The following is a 21,780-nucleotide window of genomic DNA, read 5'->3' as shown; positions in this document are numbered from 1 at the left end:
TGTTTTTGTACAATGTGATTGTGATTGCTTTTGGTGCCTAAATGTTTCTCAAGTATATTAGTGTGTGTGTGAATGTATAAACGAGAGGCATTAACTTAAATTTCTTTGTAGAGAGGCGCTTTATGAAAGTAAGTACATTGACTATTCATTTACAGCGCAGACTTGACCCATCCAATATGGCGGCGACGTCGACGTATCGCAGCAGTGGACAAAACACACGCGATGGTTGCTGCGCACGCGTACATGGATCACCGGCAAATTGTGACAAAATACTTTGCGGTGGATTCGACCCATTTGTGGCAGGCGCGTTTAGAGAATTGAAAAAGGGTTATATTAACCTTCATTACGGATATTAAAACCTACATAGAAAACAACATGTTGAAGGTGAGCCTGTTTGCTTATTTTTAGCATGCTAGCTTTTCCAGTGGCAACAGCTCTATGGACCCAAATAAACGTTTTAATTGCATTTGGTAATGTGAGGCGGTGGGGAATAGTGGTCAAGGAGAAGATCTGTTTTCAAAACCAATCATGATAAATTGTTCCATTTTACAGACAACAACTTTGTGTTTATTTTCCCATAGCTTAAAGTAGTAATTAGCTGACTGAATATAAACCTGTTAGCATCTGCAGGTGGTCAGGTCGACACTAAACAGTAAACAGTTCAATCAAACTGTAAATGTAATAATTGTCAAGGTGCTGTTTTTTAACATACATTTTTATATTAATGGCTGGACTCGGGATACTGGCTGACTTTGGTTGTGTTTACAACAAAATATAATACTTTGCCAGAACAGTACTGTGCTGTGTATTTTACGCCGTGTAACGTGGACCGCATGGTGAAATACTAGTCACCAGGATCATCTCTGTGTGGAGTTTGCATGCACTCACTATGCTTGCGTGCGTTTTGTTTGAGTGCTTCTCCCAACATCCCCAAAACATTGGATTTTGAACAGGTTAATTGGAGACTCTAAAAGTGTCCATAGGTGTGGAAGTGAGTGAGTATATTTGCCCTGTGTATCCCGATTATCACCCAAACTCAGCTGCTCCTCAGCTATAGAAAATGGATGGATGGATAAACTGTAACTTACGCTCGTCATCGGCACCCTCGGTTTCCTCCATCAATGTGCAGTCAATGAGAGACACTACACCATTCTGTAACACAAATGTGACACACAATATTGTCATTATTAGGGTTATGAATGACCAACTGATGCGACTGGATATCCACTTTGACATGCACCGGGTATCGCAAAGCAAGCCACCGGATGACAGTGCGTCTTTTATGCGAGAGCCTGAGCGGCCGGCGAAAGGATTGTCGCGCATGCGCCGTAGCCTACCGTGACTGAAGACAAGAATGGATGTAAATAATAGCAGTTCATACGTTATAACAATCTAATTTATCTTATTTATTATGTATTGTGTAAAATTACGACAGGAACAACATCAAATTAAAAGCACTAAATGAATACAGACGCCCTTCACCACTACGAGCCTGGAGCTTATTTTTCAGAGACAAGATTATATGTTTCTCTTTGATGTGTGTGCTAGCATGAATTAACTTGAAGTTGTGGACCGAACAAATAAGAACATTAGGGCTCAATAATGTCATCAAATCTTACTGTACCTTTATGTATAGTATAGTACAGTATAGTAGTCTATCTGTGCAGCATGGGAGAAAGTTAGATGGTGCGTTCCAGGACCGTCGAACAAAGTGGGACAGGTCGCCGCTTGCAACAAACAACATAAACATGCAAAACTGGGAGATTTCTAACTGTACATTAATTTTTGAATGAAATAACGACCCACATTTCCAAAAACAATGTCCATTTACATAAAATCTGATGTAGTATTTACATATTTTCATTTATTTATTTATTTGAAGTGTTTTGTTTTTTTTATCATTGCGCCTGGAAGTTTCTTGCCAGGGGACCCCTGCCTTACTGCATGCTTGGGGATATGATGTGCTCCTTTACACATTTGAAAATACTGGAAGAAAGCCACTTTAATAAAACTGGCCTCTGTATTTCGATTAATAAGATTAATGTCTACATCAACAAATGTAACCGTAGAATCTTATCGAATTGTACTGTTTGTATATTGTAAAACAACAAAATATATTGTAAAATATATCGTTTTTGAATCGTATCGTAACCCGTGTATCTGGATCATCTATGACAAAAAGATTTACAACTCTAGCCTTTGTTGTACACTCAACAAGTGATAGATGCTTGCTACGTTTTGTAAAGCAGTTAATATTCTGAATAAGGTGATATCATGCTCCTGGTGTACCTTGGTAATGTGCAGTTTCCCCCCCGAGCCTCGAGTGCAGATGATGAGATGTTTGGAAAAGAGGAAGCACTGTCGCTCGCCTTCCTTCTTCAGAGACAAAGAACCCAGACGGCCTCTGGTGATCTTGCCTTTCTCGCTCATTGGCACCTGGATCAGAGAACCTGTGGAAGGTCAGTATTATCAGAAACAGCATAGTTCTTGACATGAGTAGACAAACTTGCACTGAAAGACAATTTTTTATCCAGTCTGTCACATGTTTTTAGTTATTTGCTACAAGCTCCCCAAATATTTTCAGCATTCTTGGATCTACTATAACACTATAGTGTCATTTTGCTAATTTCATTCCTATTTCTATCTCTCTTGATATTGGAAGGGGTGTCTAAAGCTCATTTGCTATCGATAGCTCATTTATCTTTGTCACCTGGAACACAAAGCTGAGATGTAGGCTATTTAATTTTATTTAACTATTGAGCATATCTTCATCTAAATTGGATAGTTTTTGCGTTTTTCATAAAGAACAGCTGAAGACTATAAAAGTACATATTGAAATAACAACGGAGAGGGTCTGCTGTTTGCAATACATAGCACTAACTAAGCTAGAACTGCCACAGACATCACAATGTATTTCTCAAGTGTTTGAAATCAAAGATGCATACCTTGTCTTACAAATGTCTGGCTGGTATCCAGCAGCACTTCACAGCCCTCGACAATCATTCGCTCAATAGCTAGATTTTTTCTGATGTTCTCTGTCTCACTCACCTCGTCATGCATTATTCTGAAACAAAGAAACAGGAATGAACCTGATAACAAAGGAACATATTACCAAGAAACAATTCTTAAAATCACAAGCTGATGCAATGTTACTGGAAAAAATATGCATCAAAACATTGCAACTTTTCCCCAACTTTGTCAAAAAACTGCTGTGAATTAAGGCCCCTCCCCTCGTAGACCCACCACCTGCGGGGGCAAGCATAAAGGTTCGGTGCAGTGCATATTGGGTGGGACTACGAGAGTTTAGGGCTGTCGTCTAGCTCAAAAAAGTGTCCTATCGAGTGCTTTATGGGGTTCAGGTTACGAAGAACACTTAAAGCAGTGATAACAAATTCATAAAATCACAAGGTGATGCAATCTTATTGAAAATAACAACCCTCAAAACATTGCAAATTTTGCCCTGACTTTGTTAAAAAGGTGCTGCAAAATCACCCCCATAAACCCGCAAAATCCTGGAGGGACTGCTATAGAAGGCCATGACGCCGAGTAAAGGCACGCAAAAGTCTGCTATCTCATCACTGATCAAGGCGAGATTCTCCCCTCCTTTTAAAAATAATATTTAAAAAAAATAAGAATCGATTAATCTTACAATTTGTAAAATAAGGACATTTAGTCCAATGCTCTTCTTGAGCTGTTACTCTTGGCAGCACATTTGTGTGATTGAATGATTGACAGACGTAGATGTACCTTGAAAGTTCCTCGAGTTTTGACTTGGCGTAATCCAAGCTATTTCTCTCCACATGCTCATGAGGAGTGTGAGCCAGTAATTCATGAAGGGTCAGGATATAACGAGGAATCTGACGGAGGTATATGAGAGAAATACTGAGATTAAAAAACTTTCAGAAGTCACAAATAAATGCTTAAATAGAAGAAAATATGGAGTTGGTCTCTCTTTGGCAGCTATGAGAGCTTCCACTTTTCTGGTAAGACTGTCTAAGATTTTGGAATCTGCATGTCTAGTAAGGATAAAGAATTCAGATTCAGGGAGAGCTAAAGCAACCCCCGATTGATTATTACTTAAACTATGAAGGGGTGTGTCCCATTTTCCCCCATAGTCTATCACTTCACATCTATGTCCTCACATCTGTTTGATTACCAAAATCATTAAAAACTTAGCAACTGTTGCCATCTCACAAGAAATACTGTCAAGTCATTACCTAGCTCCTAGAGCCACAGGCTAGCAAACACAAACGGCCTAATAGATGCAATACATTAAAGCCCATAACTGCTGCATTACTGATGTGGTGATTATAAATGTGAAATAGTGCAGCTGCTGTAGGGCCCATAATTAACAATTAAAACTGGTACACTTAAACTCCATCTTTCAGTTCGCACTAATCCTGAAGGGGGGTGGCCAGATTTATGCTTGTCCTTAAAAAAAACCTATAAAATCCCTGCACCACTCAAGCAATAACAACTGATGTTGTAAGTATTATTTGAGAGGAATAGAAAAGTCCATGCAACAGTGGACCACTGTAAGGGGGAGGCAGTCCTGGTTTGGGCACCTGAAACATGGGGTAAGTGAGGAAGGTTTCCAGCGTCCTTTCCTCGCAATCAGGCTTGGCCTCGTACTGCTTCAGCAGCTTGTCGAAGTCTCGGTTCTGTTTACAGTGGGCCAAAATCTGCAGGCTGTACTGGTGGTTCCGCACAAACTCTTGGTAGATGTTTAACATGGGCAGCAAGATGTCAAACAGGTCAGCTGGAAAGAGAGATAGAAATCATGTGGATGCCGGGTAAAGTTTTCAGCTCTTGAAGGAAGGGCATTAAGCTAACCATGACCTTTTGCTGCCTTATACATCTTGCATTGGAGAGCTGGTTTTTGCTTTGGCATAAAACAATAATTGAATAAGAGTATTGAAGACTGCCTGAACAAAAGAATACTATGGAAATACTTGGGCTATGGACCATGGATAAATATAAATCCGATGCCTTTGCTAGGATGCAAAAACTATTGTTATATAAAAAAGTGATGCAACAAGACATAGACAAAAGAGTATGGACTATCAAGTACCAGGAAGCAAAGGGGAAGTGAAGGAGGCCAAGACAGGAAAGGAAGCTGAGTGTTGCAGACAGAAGAGGCTTCAAGCTGACTTGCTTTTGACTGTTACAAGATGCCCAGCCTCACCAATGGCTCCAAGTTGGCAAAGACCAGCGTGATTCTTTTGAGCACAGTTTTGAGAGCTTGATTAAAGTCTCAGTCAAAATCTCAAGTCAAAATTTGGCTGCAACAGGAGGCAGATTGCTCCCTGTCTGTCTGCAGGCAACAGGGAAGCATGGTGAAGATTCCTTGCAAGTTTGGACTTTTATCTGTGAGTCAAATTTAATGAACAAGGAGTCTGTGTTCAGATGGCTTGCACCTCATCAATTTTTTATTCTTAATATTATTCAAGAGGCCCTTTAAGAGACAAGGAAGTGGAAGCCTAAAGCAACCTACAGTACACCTTTCACAAAATTTATGTACAGTGTGTGGTGTAGGTATTTAATTTAGCTTTTTATGAAATAGGACAGGGTTTAGGGTGAATATTCTGAGGGATCGTCGTCATCCTTACCCAGTACCAGGGTAGGCCAGCTGGCTATCCTGGCCTTGAGGCCCTGGTAGAAGATCTGGTGGAGGAACATGATGGTCTCGCTGACGAAACAAATTAGCACAGTCATGAGCGTCTCATCTCATCACTACAGTCACCGCCAGCTGCCTCAATACCTGTTGAGGAAGATGCTGCTGACATCATCGTGGGTAATAGGCGGCTTCTTGGAGCTCGCAGCCATGCGTAGAGGCCGCAGGAAGTTGTTGACCAGGATGTGCAGTTGCTGGACGTACTCGGCCTCGGCCTCCAGCATGCTAAACACCACTTGGTTCCTCTTCCTCATGCTTTCCGCATGCGGTGAACGAATGTAGTCCTGGATGATGGTTTTCCATTTCCTGCGGCAAATCCAGCCTCGTAGGAAACTCTGGACCTGTGATGGGAATCAATGGTTTACAATACTCTTTTACGAAACAAAAATGCTTAATGCAAACATTTCATTCATGCTTCATTATATTGCCATTTGCCACCCTTTTTCTGCAGGTCGAGATGGGTAGAAATTGTAGCAATGATGGCCTGGTTAGGATTTACCAATCTGAACCATACCATGGACTACTTGGACGACTTTAGGGATCACTCTTAAAATCGGTTGCCTTAGTCCCTGGTGATGGAATCACGGTTGATAGAAATGAAATGTTCACAGTGCAGGCTGCCAACTTTTGAGTGAGATGTGCTTTTAGTCGAAGAAGCCCTCGAGGAGAGAGCAGCTGCTTGACTCGATGCCGGATGAAGAGCTCTCAACTGTGAGAAAGTGTTTGGTTGCTTTTGTTGCTTTGGTTATTTTTAACTTGCTCGCTAAATGTAGATGCACACCAAAGTTCCCCACCTTTTTTATCTTCTTGATTTCCGTGTCGTCGTCACTGGGCGGTACCTCTGGATTGGACTGGATCTTCTCATTGTCCTTCAGCAGCCCTGCGATCTAACATTCAACATAGAGCCCACTAGCTGGTTAAATCCCACTGCACTATATGAGTGAAAAATTGCACCTATTTTATCACATTCAGTTTTCTATTTAACCCAATCTTAGTTAGTACACTGCATAAAGACTCAATACTTGAATAAAAATCATGTTCAGTCCACATTTTAAGTACGAAAATGGAGCCGTTATTAAAATTTTCTGCTGATTGTAGTTTCAGATACAAAAGTAGCTGAATCGTTTACTGAAAAGGTTCAGTTTAGACTGAGGCATCCATTACGGCATTAAAGAGAAATGCATTTGCTCTACAAATCCTCACATGACTGACTGGTGGTTTCTATGATTACACATTAGACTATTGTATTGTTTGGATGGGTTAGTAACAAAAGATACTGGAGTTCTAAAACATTTCTTTTTACAGAATTTTTGTCCCATGAACTTTTCAGTATTTATTTTCTATTCATTAACCTTGAGCTTTAATCTGCCTCCAACGTAGACAATGGTGGTTCTTTCTGGCAAAATAGCACAAGGCAGGTTACCTCTGATTTTAGCCGCTCTATCTCGATTTCCCCATCCTCAATCTGTTGTCGAAGTTGCTTGGCAACCATTTTCTCCGTCTCCACTATTTGTAGTAGATGCAGATACTTCTGCATGAGGGTCTCATGCTCTGTAGCCAGGTTCCTGTAACTACAGTGACACATACACATAGGCATCATAATAACCCTCTTATTGTATGTTTTACTTGGCGTTTTCAGTGGATGAATCAAGGAATCAACAGATCATCATCGATTTAAAGTTATGTACCTTTACACGATCAGGCCGAATAAGCATTTGTATATTGTTTTTAAATGATACTACTGTACTATAGCCAATCATATACAAATGCTGCCTCTGTATGAGCAATGTCTCTATTCATTACCCACTCCTAATATTGGGTGTACATGCTAAAATAAGCTTGAACACAGTATAGTCGACTCCTTCAAGCTTATGCAACTGCCTCTCAGTCTTTTTGTAAAAGTGTTCTGGGGTAATGTGAAATGACACAAATATCCTCTGTACCTTGCTGCTGCTTTGTGCTCACTGGCTACTAACTTCCTGTACAGTAAGAGTGGCTGCTTTTGAGTGAGCACTAATCAAAGTACTCTTCAATGAGTCCAATCAGTTGACCTTTCACCACACAAATGCACAGTGCTGACATTTACACTGATTGCAAAGCTTGGCTTTCAGTGCCCTCGTGTGTTTGAGCTTTTGTTTATTATACGAATCTGCCCTGACACATCTGAAATTCCAATTGCCAAAGTGTTTTTTTTCTTTTAAATCAGAGCTATACTTGATTTAATCCAATATACAGTACCTTCAGTATACTTGGTGTAAGAGTACTTGGCTTATTAGATAAAGGTGGTCCACAGTTTACGAGTTTTGCCTTTTTGTGGATACGTATGCACTGCCATTAATTATTAATATTGTACAGAAAGAAAAGAGAACTAGTTACATGCATGCAGCAGACTAACACATAGGCAGATGAATACATTGCTACACTGAGAGTATCTGCATGCCCAGTCCAAGCTGCTGAAACACAGCGACACTCATGAAGGGTCAGATGGTATCTTTAAACATGTGAAAGGTCATGTTCCTATGAAATGGACAGTGGTAACAGCATAAGCAGCATAGTGTTCTTCTTGCTGAGACTTTGTTGAATGTATAGCTTATCGCGACAACAACATGAATGTAAATTGCTGATTGCTTCTCTGAGACTGCTTTTGAGTGTGTGTGCACGTGCCACGGACATGTACCAACAACCGTAAGTGAAAGCCATGAACGCCAGTTATGTTGTTTGTGCTGAACGAAAATGTATGACAGTTTTTATGCAGTTTCATTGGTAATTGTGAAATTTTTACAATCAGTTCTTTCAAACCACAATTGGTAGCATATGCTAGCCAGTGGTGGTGTTCTTATATTTTTCGATTTCAAAAAAATGTCATTTGGAGCAACTTTCATAGCAACTTACAGTCCCTTTAAGCGTTGCAGTGGGATAAGTGGACTAAAACTACTGTACATTTTACTACAATTTCACAGCATGGGGTTATATTGTACTGTATCAATTAGTACCTGGCCTGCGTAATGGCAGCGACCCACTCATCGCAGTCCTTAACATCTTCTGTGCGCAGCTCCAAAGCTTTCTGGTTGTCGTGATTGAATGTGACGGTGAAGTAATACTGGAAAACAGAGAGCAACAAAGAGATCATACAGTATTTCCTGTTGCATTAACAGCGATGTCAGAGAAATAATAATAATTCTGTATCAGTTACTTCCACATTCTCGTGAAAGAAATCCTGACATTTAAACATTCGTCACTTTGCAAAATCAATGAGCGAATGGCTGCAATGAAGAATCTTGATAGCCCACAGACCCATGTGACACGCATGACATACAGTCAGGACAGTCAATTACAACCTCATCTGATGGGGTCTGATGGGATCTGATCTCGCAGTCTGGATCAACTTCTTAGCTTCAGACCCTAAATACACATAGATTTTTTTTTTTAATTAGATTAGATATGAGATTTTTTTTAGTTTTACTCATTGTAAATGATAGTGATTTAAGAACAAAATAATACTTGAATTGTGCCATATTGATAGGGATTTGCATGAAAATTTAACAGGAACTTTGGAAGAATATCTACACACATCATAAAAAATCCATACCAAGCAAAGAAGTGGCAGGCATGGCATAATAATAATGCACTGAAACTATCTGGCCGTAGACTTGGCAGTTAGGGAGTTAGTGCAATAACAAGTCACAGTTTCAACAATAAAACAACATCCTTTCCAAATAACCAGAAAGTATATCAGCTATTTAGTAAATACTTGGTGTCTTTTCACAAAAAATCCCAAAAATGTTACATGGTGAGTACACAGTTGAAACATTTTTGTACGACAAAGTCAGTCATATTAATTTCTCAGAGGTTTCTCAACTCGCAAACCCCTCAATCAGTGTGCAACAACAGTAGACAGCGCCAGTGGAGGCGCTGATGTAAATGAGCCCCTAAAAATCCACTATATTGGTTTTTCATCCACCCCAAATGCCAAGAGTGAATCATCTGTATAGCGGAGCAATGTTCCATATTTCCTGATGAGAAGCACAACAAGCATTTGTCAATAAAACACTTTTTGTCTTCCACTTTTTCTGTGCTAACGCGCCACAACATTATCTTTTTAGTTTTGATACACATTATTATTAGGGCTGTCAATCGATTAAAATATTCAATCGTGATTAATTACATTTTGCCCATAGTTAACTCATAATTAATCACAGATAGAAAGACGTTTTTATCAGAAATACGCATCCAGATACACGGGTTAAGATATGATTCAGAAACTATATATTTTAAAAACAACGATTTGATTGGCTTCGCTACACTGTACAAACGATACGATTCGATTTGCTACAATTCAACTGTTACATTTGTTGATGTAGACATTAATATTACATAATGGAATAAAGAAGCCAATTCGATAAAAGTGGTATTCTTACAGTATTAAAAAAATAAAATAATTTGTACATTACATTTTATGGGAGGGATATCAATTTTGGAAAGTAAATATTCACATTCCCTCTCACTTCCACTGTATTACTGATAAATACAGTACTCAAATAATAAATGACAACTGTCTTCTCTAGCCACCCTGTTTCTGTCCATAGCTTCTGAAAGGACTCATTGGTGGCATTATATACATTAATACTCCAATGCTGCTCTCCTTCCTTCTTCTTTGGTGTTTGTCCCCTTTCTTCCTCTTTAGGAGTTAATGTGTGTTGTCAAACTAGCTCATTTGCACGTTACTGTCAACTACTGGGCTGAAGTGTGGAGCAAAGGTTCATTGTTTATAATATATTTTTTAGTTCAAATTAACACAATTAACAGAATAAAATAACAATTTAAATATACGTATTTCTTATAAAAATCTGACCTGCTTAATATAAAACAGTATAAATTGTCTGTGCAGGTTTATGATAGCACAGGTGTATCCAACTTCCTGCACTATTAAAAGTACTTTGACAAAGAGAAAGGAGAGGTGAGCTATTTGTGTTTTATGTGACTGCCAACATTTCCATTGTACTTTATTTAGAAAGCCCATCTCCACTCAAACAGTGCACTCATTGTCTTCGTGCTATTTTGTGCTCATTTGTCATTAGATACAGGCATCATGTCTGAATTAAACAGTTACAATGAATACTAAGATTTGAAGCAAATATTCTTTGAGTGAGTTACTCAACTGATCAGACAGCGAGCTACCGGTAGTTTACGAGCTACCTGTTAAGATCCAGATATAGCGTCACTATTTTAAAACTGGACACACTACGTGTTCATGTAGACACACAACTGGTGTTTTGAAGACAAGACATAATCATTATAATGGTGACAAGAGAGCAAGGTTGTTAAGTGACACTTTAAAAAGTAAGTTAGCACATACCCAATGTACGTGACAGCCTTGGTGGTTTCCCTGTGGGACAAAAACAAGCTCCGAATGAACCACATTGCTTGTTTGTTTTAAACACTGTCCCCGTGGTAAAAACAAACAAAGAGTCACATTTAGATTCTGTGGACCAGAGGCTAGGAAATAACTACAGAAAGCTAGCTACCGCCAGAGAGACAGTGGAGCCAGGCAAAATGTGTAAACAAAAATGGTAGACTAGTCAAACTTCAATGCGAGTCAAGCTTGCGCGATCATACACGCTGGCATCCATAGGCTTAGACTGTGACAAGCTGTCCTCAATTGACTTCACATTTCACAGACTATTTTTCATTCTCACTGTTATAAGGGACGTCCCTGGTCAACTGAACACGGAACACGTACTTTTATCTGGTCGCACATGCGCGAGTAGATAAAAAATTTACTTGCAATGTCTCATATGTTAGTCGCAAAATGCAACCATTTCGTCACAGTCTGGAGCCTTGAAATGATATAAATTTAGCTGTACAGAAACGGTTTCCTTTTTTGTTTTAGTGTGACACACTTTTTGCTTATATTTCTCCCATTTGTCCTGTTCAGTAAGTGCACAATAACAACTCATATTCTCACATTTTGTTGGCCCCTTCAAATGCACTTTTTCAGATGCAAATAGGGGTTGCCATAGTAACAGTGGGCTTAAACGTCGCTCGCCTTCTAAATGGGGAATAAGAAAGTGGAACACTACAAAGACTACAATGAGAAGGGAGAGATAGTTGAGTAGGGACGGAGGGGGGGGGATGCTTTTTTTTGTTTATTGATTTTTTTTCGAGGAGCGAGGCTATAAAAAGCAAGTGTATGCCTGCAAAGGTGGCAGTTGGCTTGGCATCGATTTGCTGCATTGTCCCTTCCCCTGTCACACACTGATAAAATCTCCTCGCATGGCCCTTCCTCTTGCAGCTTTGACACACACACGCAAGCACACGCACAGACACAACATCTGCGTATGTAACAGGTTTAATGCCCGAAATGCGCTGTAGTGTCGCCTCACAAGACCTCCGCAGCCCCACTCATCGACCCGAGTGTCGTTCTTTATCGAAATCTGCATGCCCTCAGACACCTGCACCATTCATTCCTCTCCTTGTCCTCATTTCACCTCCTTTCCTGCTGAGTTGAGGATGCATCAACATGAACTTCACGCCGGTGAGACGTACAGTACATACAAGTAGATTGACGCTGAGCGCATCACATGCACAGACACGGCTGACTGCTGTGCAGGTGTCACACATTGAAAAAAGATACATGGTGTGGTACACAGTGGAGACTGCATTGGAGGCAACAGATGGCACTGTTTTTCTTTCTGTCCGACATGCAATGCAGAATGGTGATTCAAGTTCAAAATTAATGTGTGTACATAGAGGTGTCGCATAAGCGGTCATTTAGACGGCTTAGTGAGCGTGACTTGCATATCATCACTGTCCAATGAAAATCTTGTAACTTCACTTCATGATCATTTTGACATTTTCACATAATAATTCACTCTTGGTGGATTCACTATAAATGGCATTTTTGGGGTCCCTTTTGGGTTGTAGTAAAAATGCTTTGCAAGACATGCTAGCATACATGTACAGTAATACAGATATCCTCAAAGTTTTATAATCATTAGATAAATGGCCGATGATTTAGGGTAGTGGTTCCCAAGGTTTTCAGTCTCGTACCCCTTCAGATTTGATCTGAAGCCATGTGCCCCCTACTCCTGCACACGCAAAAGACAAATCAGTATCTGTAAGGACACGATAAAACATCTTACTCTGAATCATTTCTCAACTGTTTGATATGTTTAATGAATGATTATAAACATTTTTTATATATTTATTATATTTGTGTATTTAAGAATGTATTATTTTAATTTAATCACATTTTACTATTTAATTCATCTAATTCATTATTATATACAAATGTACTTATTTGTTCATATGAGGCACACAGAACAATGAACAACTTGTCTGTGTCCTTTCTTCTGCGCCGTGCAGGTGCTGCTCACATGATGAGGCGTTCAAGCACACTGCATAATTCTCAGTGTAAGGCTTTCAGCCACCGATGTTATCACGCTGTTTTAAATTTTTATTCACATACCCTCATAACAATTTGTACCCCACTTTGGGAAACTTGCCCCTGCAAAGATGTTTTTCTTTATGGCGTCATGTTTTTCAGCCAATCTTGCTCAAATTTTAAAGACATGTCCCCTAAAGTTGTGTACCAAATTTGTCGGTGTTTCAGCTAAGCACCCTAAAATTACAGTGGCTGTTTTGTAAAGCGTATTGACCTGTGTGAGAAATTTCAAGTCCATCCGACTGATGAGGTGCATTTGCCAGAAAAATAATAGCACAGGCAACACAGTAGGGGTACATGTTTTGACAAATTTTCACCCTTTTGTATGCAGCGGTTCAGGAGTAGAAGATGGCAAATATTTCTAATAACAGGTGTTTGTGGCTTGTTTTTACCTGCCTGACAGACTAAACGGTGCTGGTGTAAAAGCACGCCAAGTGAGAGTACTGTACTTTTCTTGTTATAGTACATTGACTGTAGTCACCTACTGGTTAGTGCCACATAAAAACACGAGTGTGCCAACACACACACATACAAAAACAGGCATCCTCACACCAATAATGCTAAACAGAGCAAATTTATTCCTGTCACAAGAAACACATGAAGAAACAGAAGACAGTGTGATGTTAATTGATGCCTTTCAAATGCATTTAATCATTGCTGAAATAAATGGAGTGGAGCAGCCTGCATGAGCAGCTGTCACTTTACATGTCATCAGCTCATATTTCTCCTCCACACCCGCCAAAGAGTACAAGCGTCTTGTCCTGGCACACTTTGGGAGGAACATGCCTACAAAACTTTGAAAACGTTTTTAAACGTTTTAAAAGTTGTCAACAAAGAGTGTGATGATGTGATGTTGGCTTTTCTTTCCAAATACGTGTTAACTCGCTGTTATGCATTGACAACTGTTTTTGCCTGCCGTTACTATGACGATGAAATGTAGTATTCTACACTGCTCGCTAGGTGTCAGTAATGTTACTGTAATGTTTGGTGGGACAGCTGAAACTCAACTCTGAACCACCAACGTCACTTCCTGTCCGCCTCTCTTTCTGGTCCCCTAGAGAACACATTTATAGTAACAGTCTTAAATAACGAGTCTAAGTAACGAATCTTAAATGGCTTATTTATTCTTATTTTGCCTTCGATTCTATGTCTTCTATTCTTCTATATTGGGTATTACAAGTGCAAACTATAGGGGTGTTATTTCACGTCTAGAGGATTGTAATAATGCTAAAAACTGTGTTTAGAAGGTTGGAAATAGGTTTTCTATGCTCTAAAATGTATTATTTATAAAGAAGGAATCCTACTTTGCCGAAATTCACTTATCACATTCGGGTCTGGAACCAATTAACCCCAATAAACGAGGGATTACTGTACTGTATAAAGACTGCACCTCTCATTGAAGCCCCCTGTTTTACCCTTTAGGAACTTGGTGCTTAGAATTACTTGTAGTATAACATCTGATACCACCAATGTCGCCAGTGGACATCTTTACCACAACACACACTGCCTGCTACAGAAGACATGGCATCTGTAAAGCTGCTGTATGCGGCACGGAGCATTCTGAAAGCTACAAAACATTTCAGCACTGATCCAAAAATAAAATCTACAGAAAAAAAGTGAATAACGTCAAAGTGGCTGCTGCTCCTCCTTTGTCATCATTTATTTTTTCCACATGTGGCCCTCAGTGGAAAAAGTTTGCACTAGTAGATGCCTTGTACTGTCAGTTGAGTAAATAAACACCCTGGCCATAATATGAGGATATAGGATTTATCCTCCTCAGTGCAGCTATTGTAATGTTGAGTATACAGTATATACTGTATAGTGTGTATACATATGTGTGTATAAGCACAACTTGATGCTGTAATACCTTGTTTATTGCACCAGCTTTCCTTAGTTTGTTGATTGCTGTGATCGTTACATCAATGATTCTGTTTAGTGTCCAGACTAAAATGAGCCACATGACTCGCTGAGACTTTTTGGCTTGATTTCTTTATAGCTGCAGAAGACTGCAGCTGGCAGGGCAGCTTTCACACAGGCTGACTGCAGTCATCAGCTTGTTTTAAGACCCTCATCATCATCAACAGCAGCAGCAGCAGCCTTCTTGACTCCTCCAACCTCCCAAATGTTTCACTTTGCTTGCAACCAATCATTACATCAAATTACTACTTTTTCTTCAAGAAACACACATGTAAAACTAGTAGGAGTATCTTATCATGTGTGGTGTGAATGTGAGAGCCGTGTCAATTGAATCATGTTACCACAAAGCGGGCAGATGCAGTTGCCAAGGTAGGATGCTATTAATATCAAGACAAGGAGTTAAAATCAATACGTCAAAACTGCAGCGCAGGGGCAACCCGCCTCCACCAGGTGGCAGTCTAAACCCAAAGTTTTGGCTGTTTTAAGTTTGCCACCCCCCTTCCAAGAAAAGCATTGCCTCAGCATGAGATGCAGAAAAAGTACATGGCAGCAAGTTTAAGTGTTCTCCCAGTGATGCTTAGTGCACAAGCAGGATGGCCATTCCTGAGAGAACTGTGCATGGGAATAGTTTGCATGCACATACAAAGTCCTGATATGTCCATAAAAGATGATCCTACCTGTTTCTCCAGGCATTCCTTGGCAGAGAGAGGCGGTTTGGGCGAGGGTGCCCTGTCGCAAACGCACCCCTCCAGCAGGTAGAGTCCGGAGGGACGCGAGCTGGAATCGTTCTCGAAATAGAAGAGCATGTTCTGCAGCAAGCAGAACCATTTGGAGTGCCATTTGGTGTTGTCCGAGCTCTTCTTGCTCAGGCATCCTCGCCTGGTGGCGTCCTTCTTGGCCAGCAGCGCCAGATAGGTGACATGACCATCATTGAGCCGCATGCCCTTCTGCATGTTGCAGCCCTGGGAGGACGCGCACTGCCGCTTCTTACATCTTCTCCCTTCCCGCTCTTCCACCGAGACAGTCACACTTGATGGGCAACAATCCCCCTCTCCCTTCACTACTAATCTTTGAGGGAGAAGCCCCCACCTCCTCTCCTTCCCAGTCCCAACAAAGATAGGCTCCAAAAAGAACCACACACACGTTCAAGGCTGGAATGCAACCAAGAGCTTCCACGCCAGGAGAGAGCCCCAAACGCTCCTTGTGAGGGTGGAAGTGTGCGCGTGCACTGGAGGAGGCGCGCGCACTCGCTTGGATAGACACGCTGCTCGCACAAAGAAGCGCAGTCATGTGACCCCCCCTCCTCCCTCCACGCCACGAGCGGCAGGTTTCAGCATGTTGGACAGTTCCAGCTCTCTCTCACACACACACACACACACACACACACACATTTTGCATTGAAATGTTGACCCCTTCACTAGTTACGCAATGGCATTTGCCTCCATAATGATAATTAGGCTTTTTTTAAAGGGTCATTCATTTAACAGCATGATTATCACTGAGGTTTTAGTTCGCGTGGTGTACGACTGCACTGTGTCTTACTGAGAAGTTGGGCGACCAAAGCGGATAATTAAAATATTAGAAACAGATATTAGCACGATAAAGTGAAATTATTAATCGCAATAATAAATATATTGTTTAATTAATCCATGTGCATTGCTGAACTTTTTCTATGGACACAAAAGTCCAATTTTTCTCAAATATTGTTCACAAATCTTTCTAAATCTGGGTAAGCCAGCACTTATATTTTGCCGGGATAATCCAACCACCTCACCAGCGTACCTTAAGCTGGCCATAATAAAAGGCAGTTTTAGCACATAGCAAATTGCCACAGATGTTGCAAGTGCTCAGGGAGCATGCAACAGGCATGCGGACTGCAGGAATTCACCAGAGCTGTTGCCTGTGAATTGAAGGTATTTCTGAGAATTTGGCAGTACATCCAACCGGCCTCACAACCGCAGACCACATATAACCGCACCAGCCAGGATCGTCACATCAGTGATGGTCTGAGACCACCCAGACAGGTGATGCAACAATTGCTTTGCATAACCAAAATTTCTGCACAAAAATAACCTAAAACATTTCTGCACAAACTGTCAGAAATGTCTCAGGGAAGCTTATCTGCATACTCGTTGTCCTTATCGCGGTCTCAACCTGACTGCAGTTTGTCGTCGTAACCGACTTGAGTGGGCAAATTCTCACATTTGATGGCATGTGGCACTTTGGAGAGGCGTTCATGGACGAATCCCAGTTTTCACTTTACATACACAGAGATGCCATGACAAGATCCTGAGGCCCATTGTTGTGCCATTCTTTTTTCAGTTATGTTGCACTAAAACAGTCCCAGTGTGTTTTTGCACCAGTGCTGTTTATATTCTGGTTAAAATATGCTGCAAAATATCTATTTATTTTATATACTGCTTGTCCTCATTAGGGTAACGGCTAAGCTGGAGCCTATCCCAGCTGAAGGCTACAAAATATAAGCGATGAAATCCATTTTTTTTTGGTCTTGTTTCACCCTATCACCGTATCGAGATATTATGGTTATCGTGAGCAATGTATCACAAATGGTATCGCATCGTGAGATACCCTGACATTCCCATTTATATTAATCATACTGTCTCATCAGCATCTTCATATGCCACACTTGTGAGGTGGATGGAGTACAGTGTTCCCTCACTTCTGGCGGGGGATAGGTTCCCAAAATAGCCCGCAATAAGTGAAATACACAAAGTAGCCAACTTTTTATTTTATTTTTACAATTGTTATATATGTTTTAATGCTGTAAAATCCCTCACCATACACTTTATACACTTTTCTCAGACCGCAAAAAGCAAATGGAGTGGTTAGGAAGTATTAGTAAGGCACTGAAAGAGGAATCTAACTGACATTGACTATGGTGTTTTCAGAAATATTTGAGACAGATGGCCAAAAAGCTTCAATATAGGATCCCGAGTCTATTGTTGTTTTAGTGCCTCACCATCGTACATATGTTCCATTAACACTGAGTGTATAACCTGCGGTTTTGTTGAGAAATGTGTCCTTTTAATGATCGCCCAGACGGAAAATGTTTTTAGTAGCACTATAAACAACTTTTTAACCATAACACAGAACACCTAGAGTAGGAGATATAATGCAGCACACTTTATTATACAATCCAGGTAAATAAGTACAGATAATTATCAGTGCAAATGGAAGAATGAAAACAGGTTACATACATCTATAGCAATATCTGCCTAACAGCAAACAACCTTCAATCACCCTTCTTCATGTTTAAAAGCACAAAAGGTGTCATGAGAGCAACACTTCTTGTGGCTTTGTCCAAAATTGCACTTCCTGTGTAATTGCTAGGCTGGAAAAAGAATTCATCTGTCACGCTGTCAAGGAGAAAGGTATCAACATGATGTGAGTGTGACATCAATAATCCTGCAATAACCATATTAAACTGGTCTAGGTCACTGGGTGCTGCATTGTGCACGGTGTGGGCAGCTTTGATTTTATTTATTTTGAATAATAATAATGATTACATTTGCACCAATTTCTACCCAAATGAAGCCACACTTAGGTTTATTCCAGGAGCGATATCATTTGATATACAGTACTGCATACTGTAGTCTTAAATTAAAACCTTGTACTCCACAAAGAGTGAACAAAAGCCCCTCTGTGTCTGTCCACTGCTGGATGCATTTGCACATCTAAGAGAGCTGGAGAGAGACCCTCATTAGGGTTGGCCCATAATTAATCCCGGATTAGCATATTGGGGCGAGGACATACACAATGGTTTATTTCATCACACAGGGATCACAGTGCTAGCGAGGTCGCGGGGCCATCAGAGAGTGAGCTTTGGTGACCAGAATCATCTGGCTCTTTGAAAGAAGACAGCTCTATTGAAAAAGACAATTTCAATTAATGAACGCATTATTTACCTCCACCAAGTGCCGTTAGTTTGTTGGTTGCTTTGTTAGTTGGCAAGAAATGCTAAATCGTCACAACAGATTTCCATAAAACTTTGTTGAGGGTTGACACAACCCAATACATTTTGCAGATACCAGGAATTTATTTGTGTTTTTGCAATTTTAAGCCACAACGGAAGCGTTCCTCTTATCCCAGACTGCAAATTGTACAGTCCCGTCCTACAGTGATACTAAGATCTTACATCGCTTTTCATGAACCAGGAAGTAGCTTTCTGGCTAAAACAGACTGACAAACACACATTTGTTTTGTAAGTCACAATAGAATAGTTCCCCCAGCGCAGTCCGTCACGATTGGCATTGTTAACAAGGAAGTGATACATTTTCTTCAGGTTTGTTCCTGCTAGCATACGAATAGCATACGAATTACATTTTGTAAAACAACACAGATATGCTAAGATAAAACAGACTGCATCTCAGCTTAAGATACAAAAGTATGTGCTTTCTGGGTTAGTGAATAAAATGTCCATTAATTAAATCGTTACATTTATTGATGCAATACATCATTGGCCAATTTTTCCCAGTAATTCAGAACTGGATGTGGCACGGCTAATAACTTTTCTAATGGGATGTCAGCCTCCGCACACATTGCTACAAAATCTTCAACAAACTGTAATTCCCGTGTTTGTGATTACGGAAAATGTAGTCACAGATGCAAATTCCAATTGCATTATTAATGTAAGATATTTTTTATGACACCCTTATTTTGTTTACGAAATTAGACAGGATGTGGCTAACAGCGCTGTTATTTTGAAGGCCGGAAGTGTGTTGTGTGTGTGTTGAGAATGTCTGTTGACGGTTAAGACGAGCTGGGTGCAAGAATAAACGTGCCTCTCGTCTTTTTTCACTTTGCATTGTAAAACGCTCGCTTAGATTAACAAGAGGTGAAGCACAACACAGCGAAAAGCCCGAGTCGCACACACACAGCTGCACTAGCATGCTCGGCTAAACTAAGCTAGCTTCCATTCATGCTCCGTGAGAGGAGTTTTCCGCCCACTTCGCCGGTGTTTCAGGTCCCCATTTCGACATGTTTAGGGTTTATGAGATTCTGCCACTATTGAGCGGTCGTCCGGGGAAATACTTCCCCACATTCCACATTCCACGATTCCATAAACATGGACATCGTAGGGCCCTACATAATATTATGACAAGTGTTACCACTTTTTTCTGTTAACTTTTCTGATAACTTTATTCCCCTAATATTTTGACACTATTCTTGTAATATTACTGCTCACTTCTACCATTTTTTCCAGTTTTTTTCCTGTTTAATTGTACTTTTAGAATGTGCTGAGGGCCATTAAAAAACTGCTTCGGACCACGAATGGCCCCCGGGCCGCACTTTGGACACCCCTGGGATACACGAGCACAACAACTGACCATTCCCCCGACATAGAATGTCAATGACAAACCAGAAAATAGCCCGCGATCTAACCAACAGCTTAAAAAATGGCACAGTCCCGTCATTTTAAGTCATCTCCCAGGAAGTAGCCTGCTAGCATACGAATAGAAAAACAAGCTATTATTCTTAAGTTCAACCGTTCAACCTTGGCGTACGTCTGCGCTCGACTGAATGCTATTCTATTTTTACTGTGGCAAGTAAAAAGTGTCAGATATGTGGAGGGAAAGCAAATCAACCGTGAGGGAGGATCTGTAATTTAACCTTGGCCCGTTAGCAGCACTGATGCAGCACCGGGACACCCTGCAGCCTCAAGCCTCCGAGCTTCTTCTATTCCCATAATCATGCCCTCAGACAGTAGTGGTAATGAGGTGGTGACTGGCACTGATAGTAAAAGATTATTTTTTTTATGACTTCCTATTATAGGTGGCGTGAAATGAGGGTGAGGCGGAAGATTGGAGAGGCATTCTGGCGGTGACATTTGACAAAGGTCACGGATGAGATTCAAACCTGCGCAACGGCGGCCCCCGACCCACAGGTGTAGGTGAGAGTAGTCGTATTATGTAACGGCCTTTTTCTGAAGCATCCTTTAATCACGGTTAAAGTGGATGGAAAGGAAGCTCGGTAAGTCATAATAGAATTCGATGATTTCTTTCACCAACAGGGGACACAAAAACCTCCTGTCAGGCTCCAGTTGTCACTCCACTCCACCTCCCCAGACATACCGTCAAAAAACAAAACTTCACAAAGACAGCTACCCACAAAATGGCACGCAGCAGAACACTGACTGTAACGCATTGCAATGTGTAGCTAGCGACTGGCCTTTGACCTCAACTGCCTCAGCCGTGTTGTGTCAGAGATCATTCAAAGTTCTTCTCAAAGTCGTAAACAGTCGATCTTAATTATAAAAAAAAAAACAACAGTAAAAATGGACAAATCTGCAGTAATTTGAAAAGAATAAAGTCAAAATACGAAGCAAAAAAATTGTAATCTAACGAGGACAAATCGTAATTTTACAAGAATACCGAAAAATAATGTCATTTTAGTAGCATAAAGTTGAAATTTTAAAAATCTGTTTTTTTTTTTAAGTCGTAATGTTATGAAAAAACTAAACAAAGTTGTAATTTTTGGAAAGTTCAGTTGCAGAAAAAGTTAGAATGTTACGAGAATAAAGTCAAAATATTATGGAAATAAACTCATGATCACAAGAAAGTTGAAACTGTTGGAAAATTTAAAAAAACAAAAAAACAACAGCAGCAATGGAAAAAACAGATGTACATTTTACGAGAATAAAGTCAAAATAGTAAGAGAAAAACGTTGTATTCGAACAAGACAAAAAGTAACAATTTTACAGTAATAAACTCGTAATATTATGAGA

General features: G+C 40.3%; 1 protein-coding gene and 1 long non-coding RNA gene across 2 annotated transcripts in view; one reads left to right on the top strand and one right to left on the bottom strand.

Annotated features, from left to right (window-relative positions):
* Window positions 1–16,285, bottom strand: part of LOC129178849 (ras-specific guanine nucleotide-releasing factor 1-like) — a 33,818-nt gene extending 17,533 nt beyond the window's left edge. Inside the window, exons 1-11 of the mRNA XM_054771459.1 lie at window positions 15,713–16,285; window positions 8,668–8,774; window positions 7,098–7,245; window positions 6,469–6,561; window positions 5,762–6,015; window positions 5,610–5,689; window positions 4,566–4,759; window positions 3,748–3,857; window positions 2,946–3,064; window positions 2,290–2,450; window positions 1,089–1,152 (exon numbers count right to left, since the gene is read on the bottom strand). Coding sequence (XP_054627434.1) covers window positions 1,089–1,152; window positions 2,290–2,450; window positions 2,946–3,064; window positions 3,748–3,857; window positions 4,566–4,759; window positions 5,610–5,689; window positions 5,762–6,015; window positions 6,469–6,561; window positions 7,098–7,245; window positions 8,668–8,774; window positions 15,713–15,988 — 1,606 coding nt within the window. The 5' untranslated portion in view covers window positions 15,989–16,285. The remainder of the gene's footprint in view (window positions 1–1,088; window positions 1,153–2,289; window positions 2,451–2,945; window positions 3,065–3,747; window positions 3,858–4,565; window positions 4,760–5,609; window positions 5,690–5,761; window positions 6,016–6,468; window positions 6,562–7,097; window positions 7,246–8,667; window positions 8,775–15,712) is intronic.
* Window positions 196–21,312, top strand: LOC129178850 (uncharacterized). The gene is made up of 3 exons (XR_008569856.1): window positions 196–384; window positions 2,305–2,459; window positions 20,829–21,312. It is a non-coding gene; the product is annotated as an uncharacterized LOC129178850 (long non-coding RNA).
* The last annotated feature ends 468 nt before the right edge of the window (window positions 21,313–21,780 follow it).

The sequence above is a fragment of the Dunckerocampus dactyliophorus genome, chromosome 3 (assembly GCF_027744805.1).
Source record: "Dunckerocampus dactyliophorus isolate RoL2022-P2 chromosome 3, RoL_Ddac_1.1, whole genome shotgun sequence".
Taxonomy (NCBI): Eukaryota; Metazoa; Chordata; class Actinopteri; order Syngnathiformes; family Syngnathidae; genus Dunckerocampus; species Dunckerocampus dactyliophorus.
Note: the sequence above shows the minus strand (reverse complement) of the source record. Positions and strands in the feature narration are given on the sequence as shown.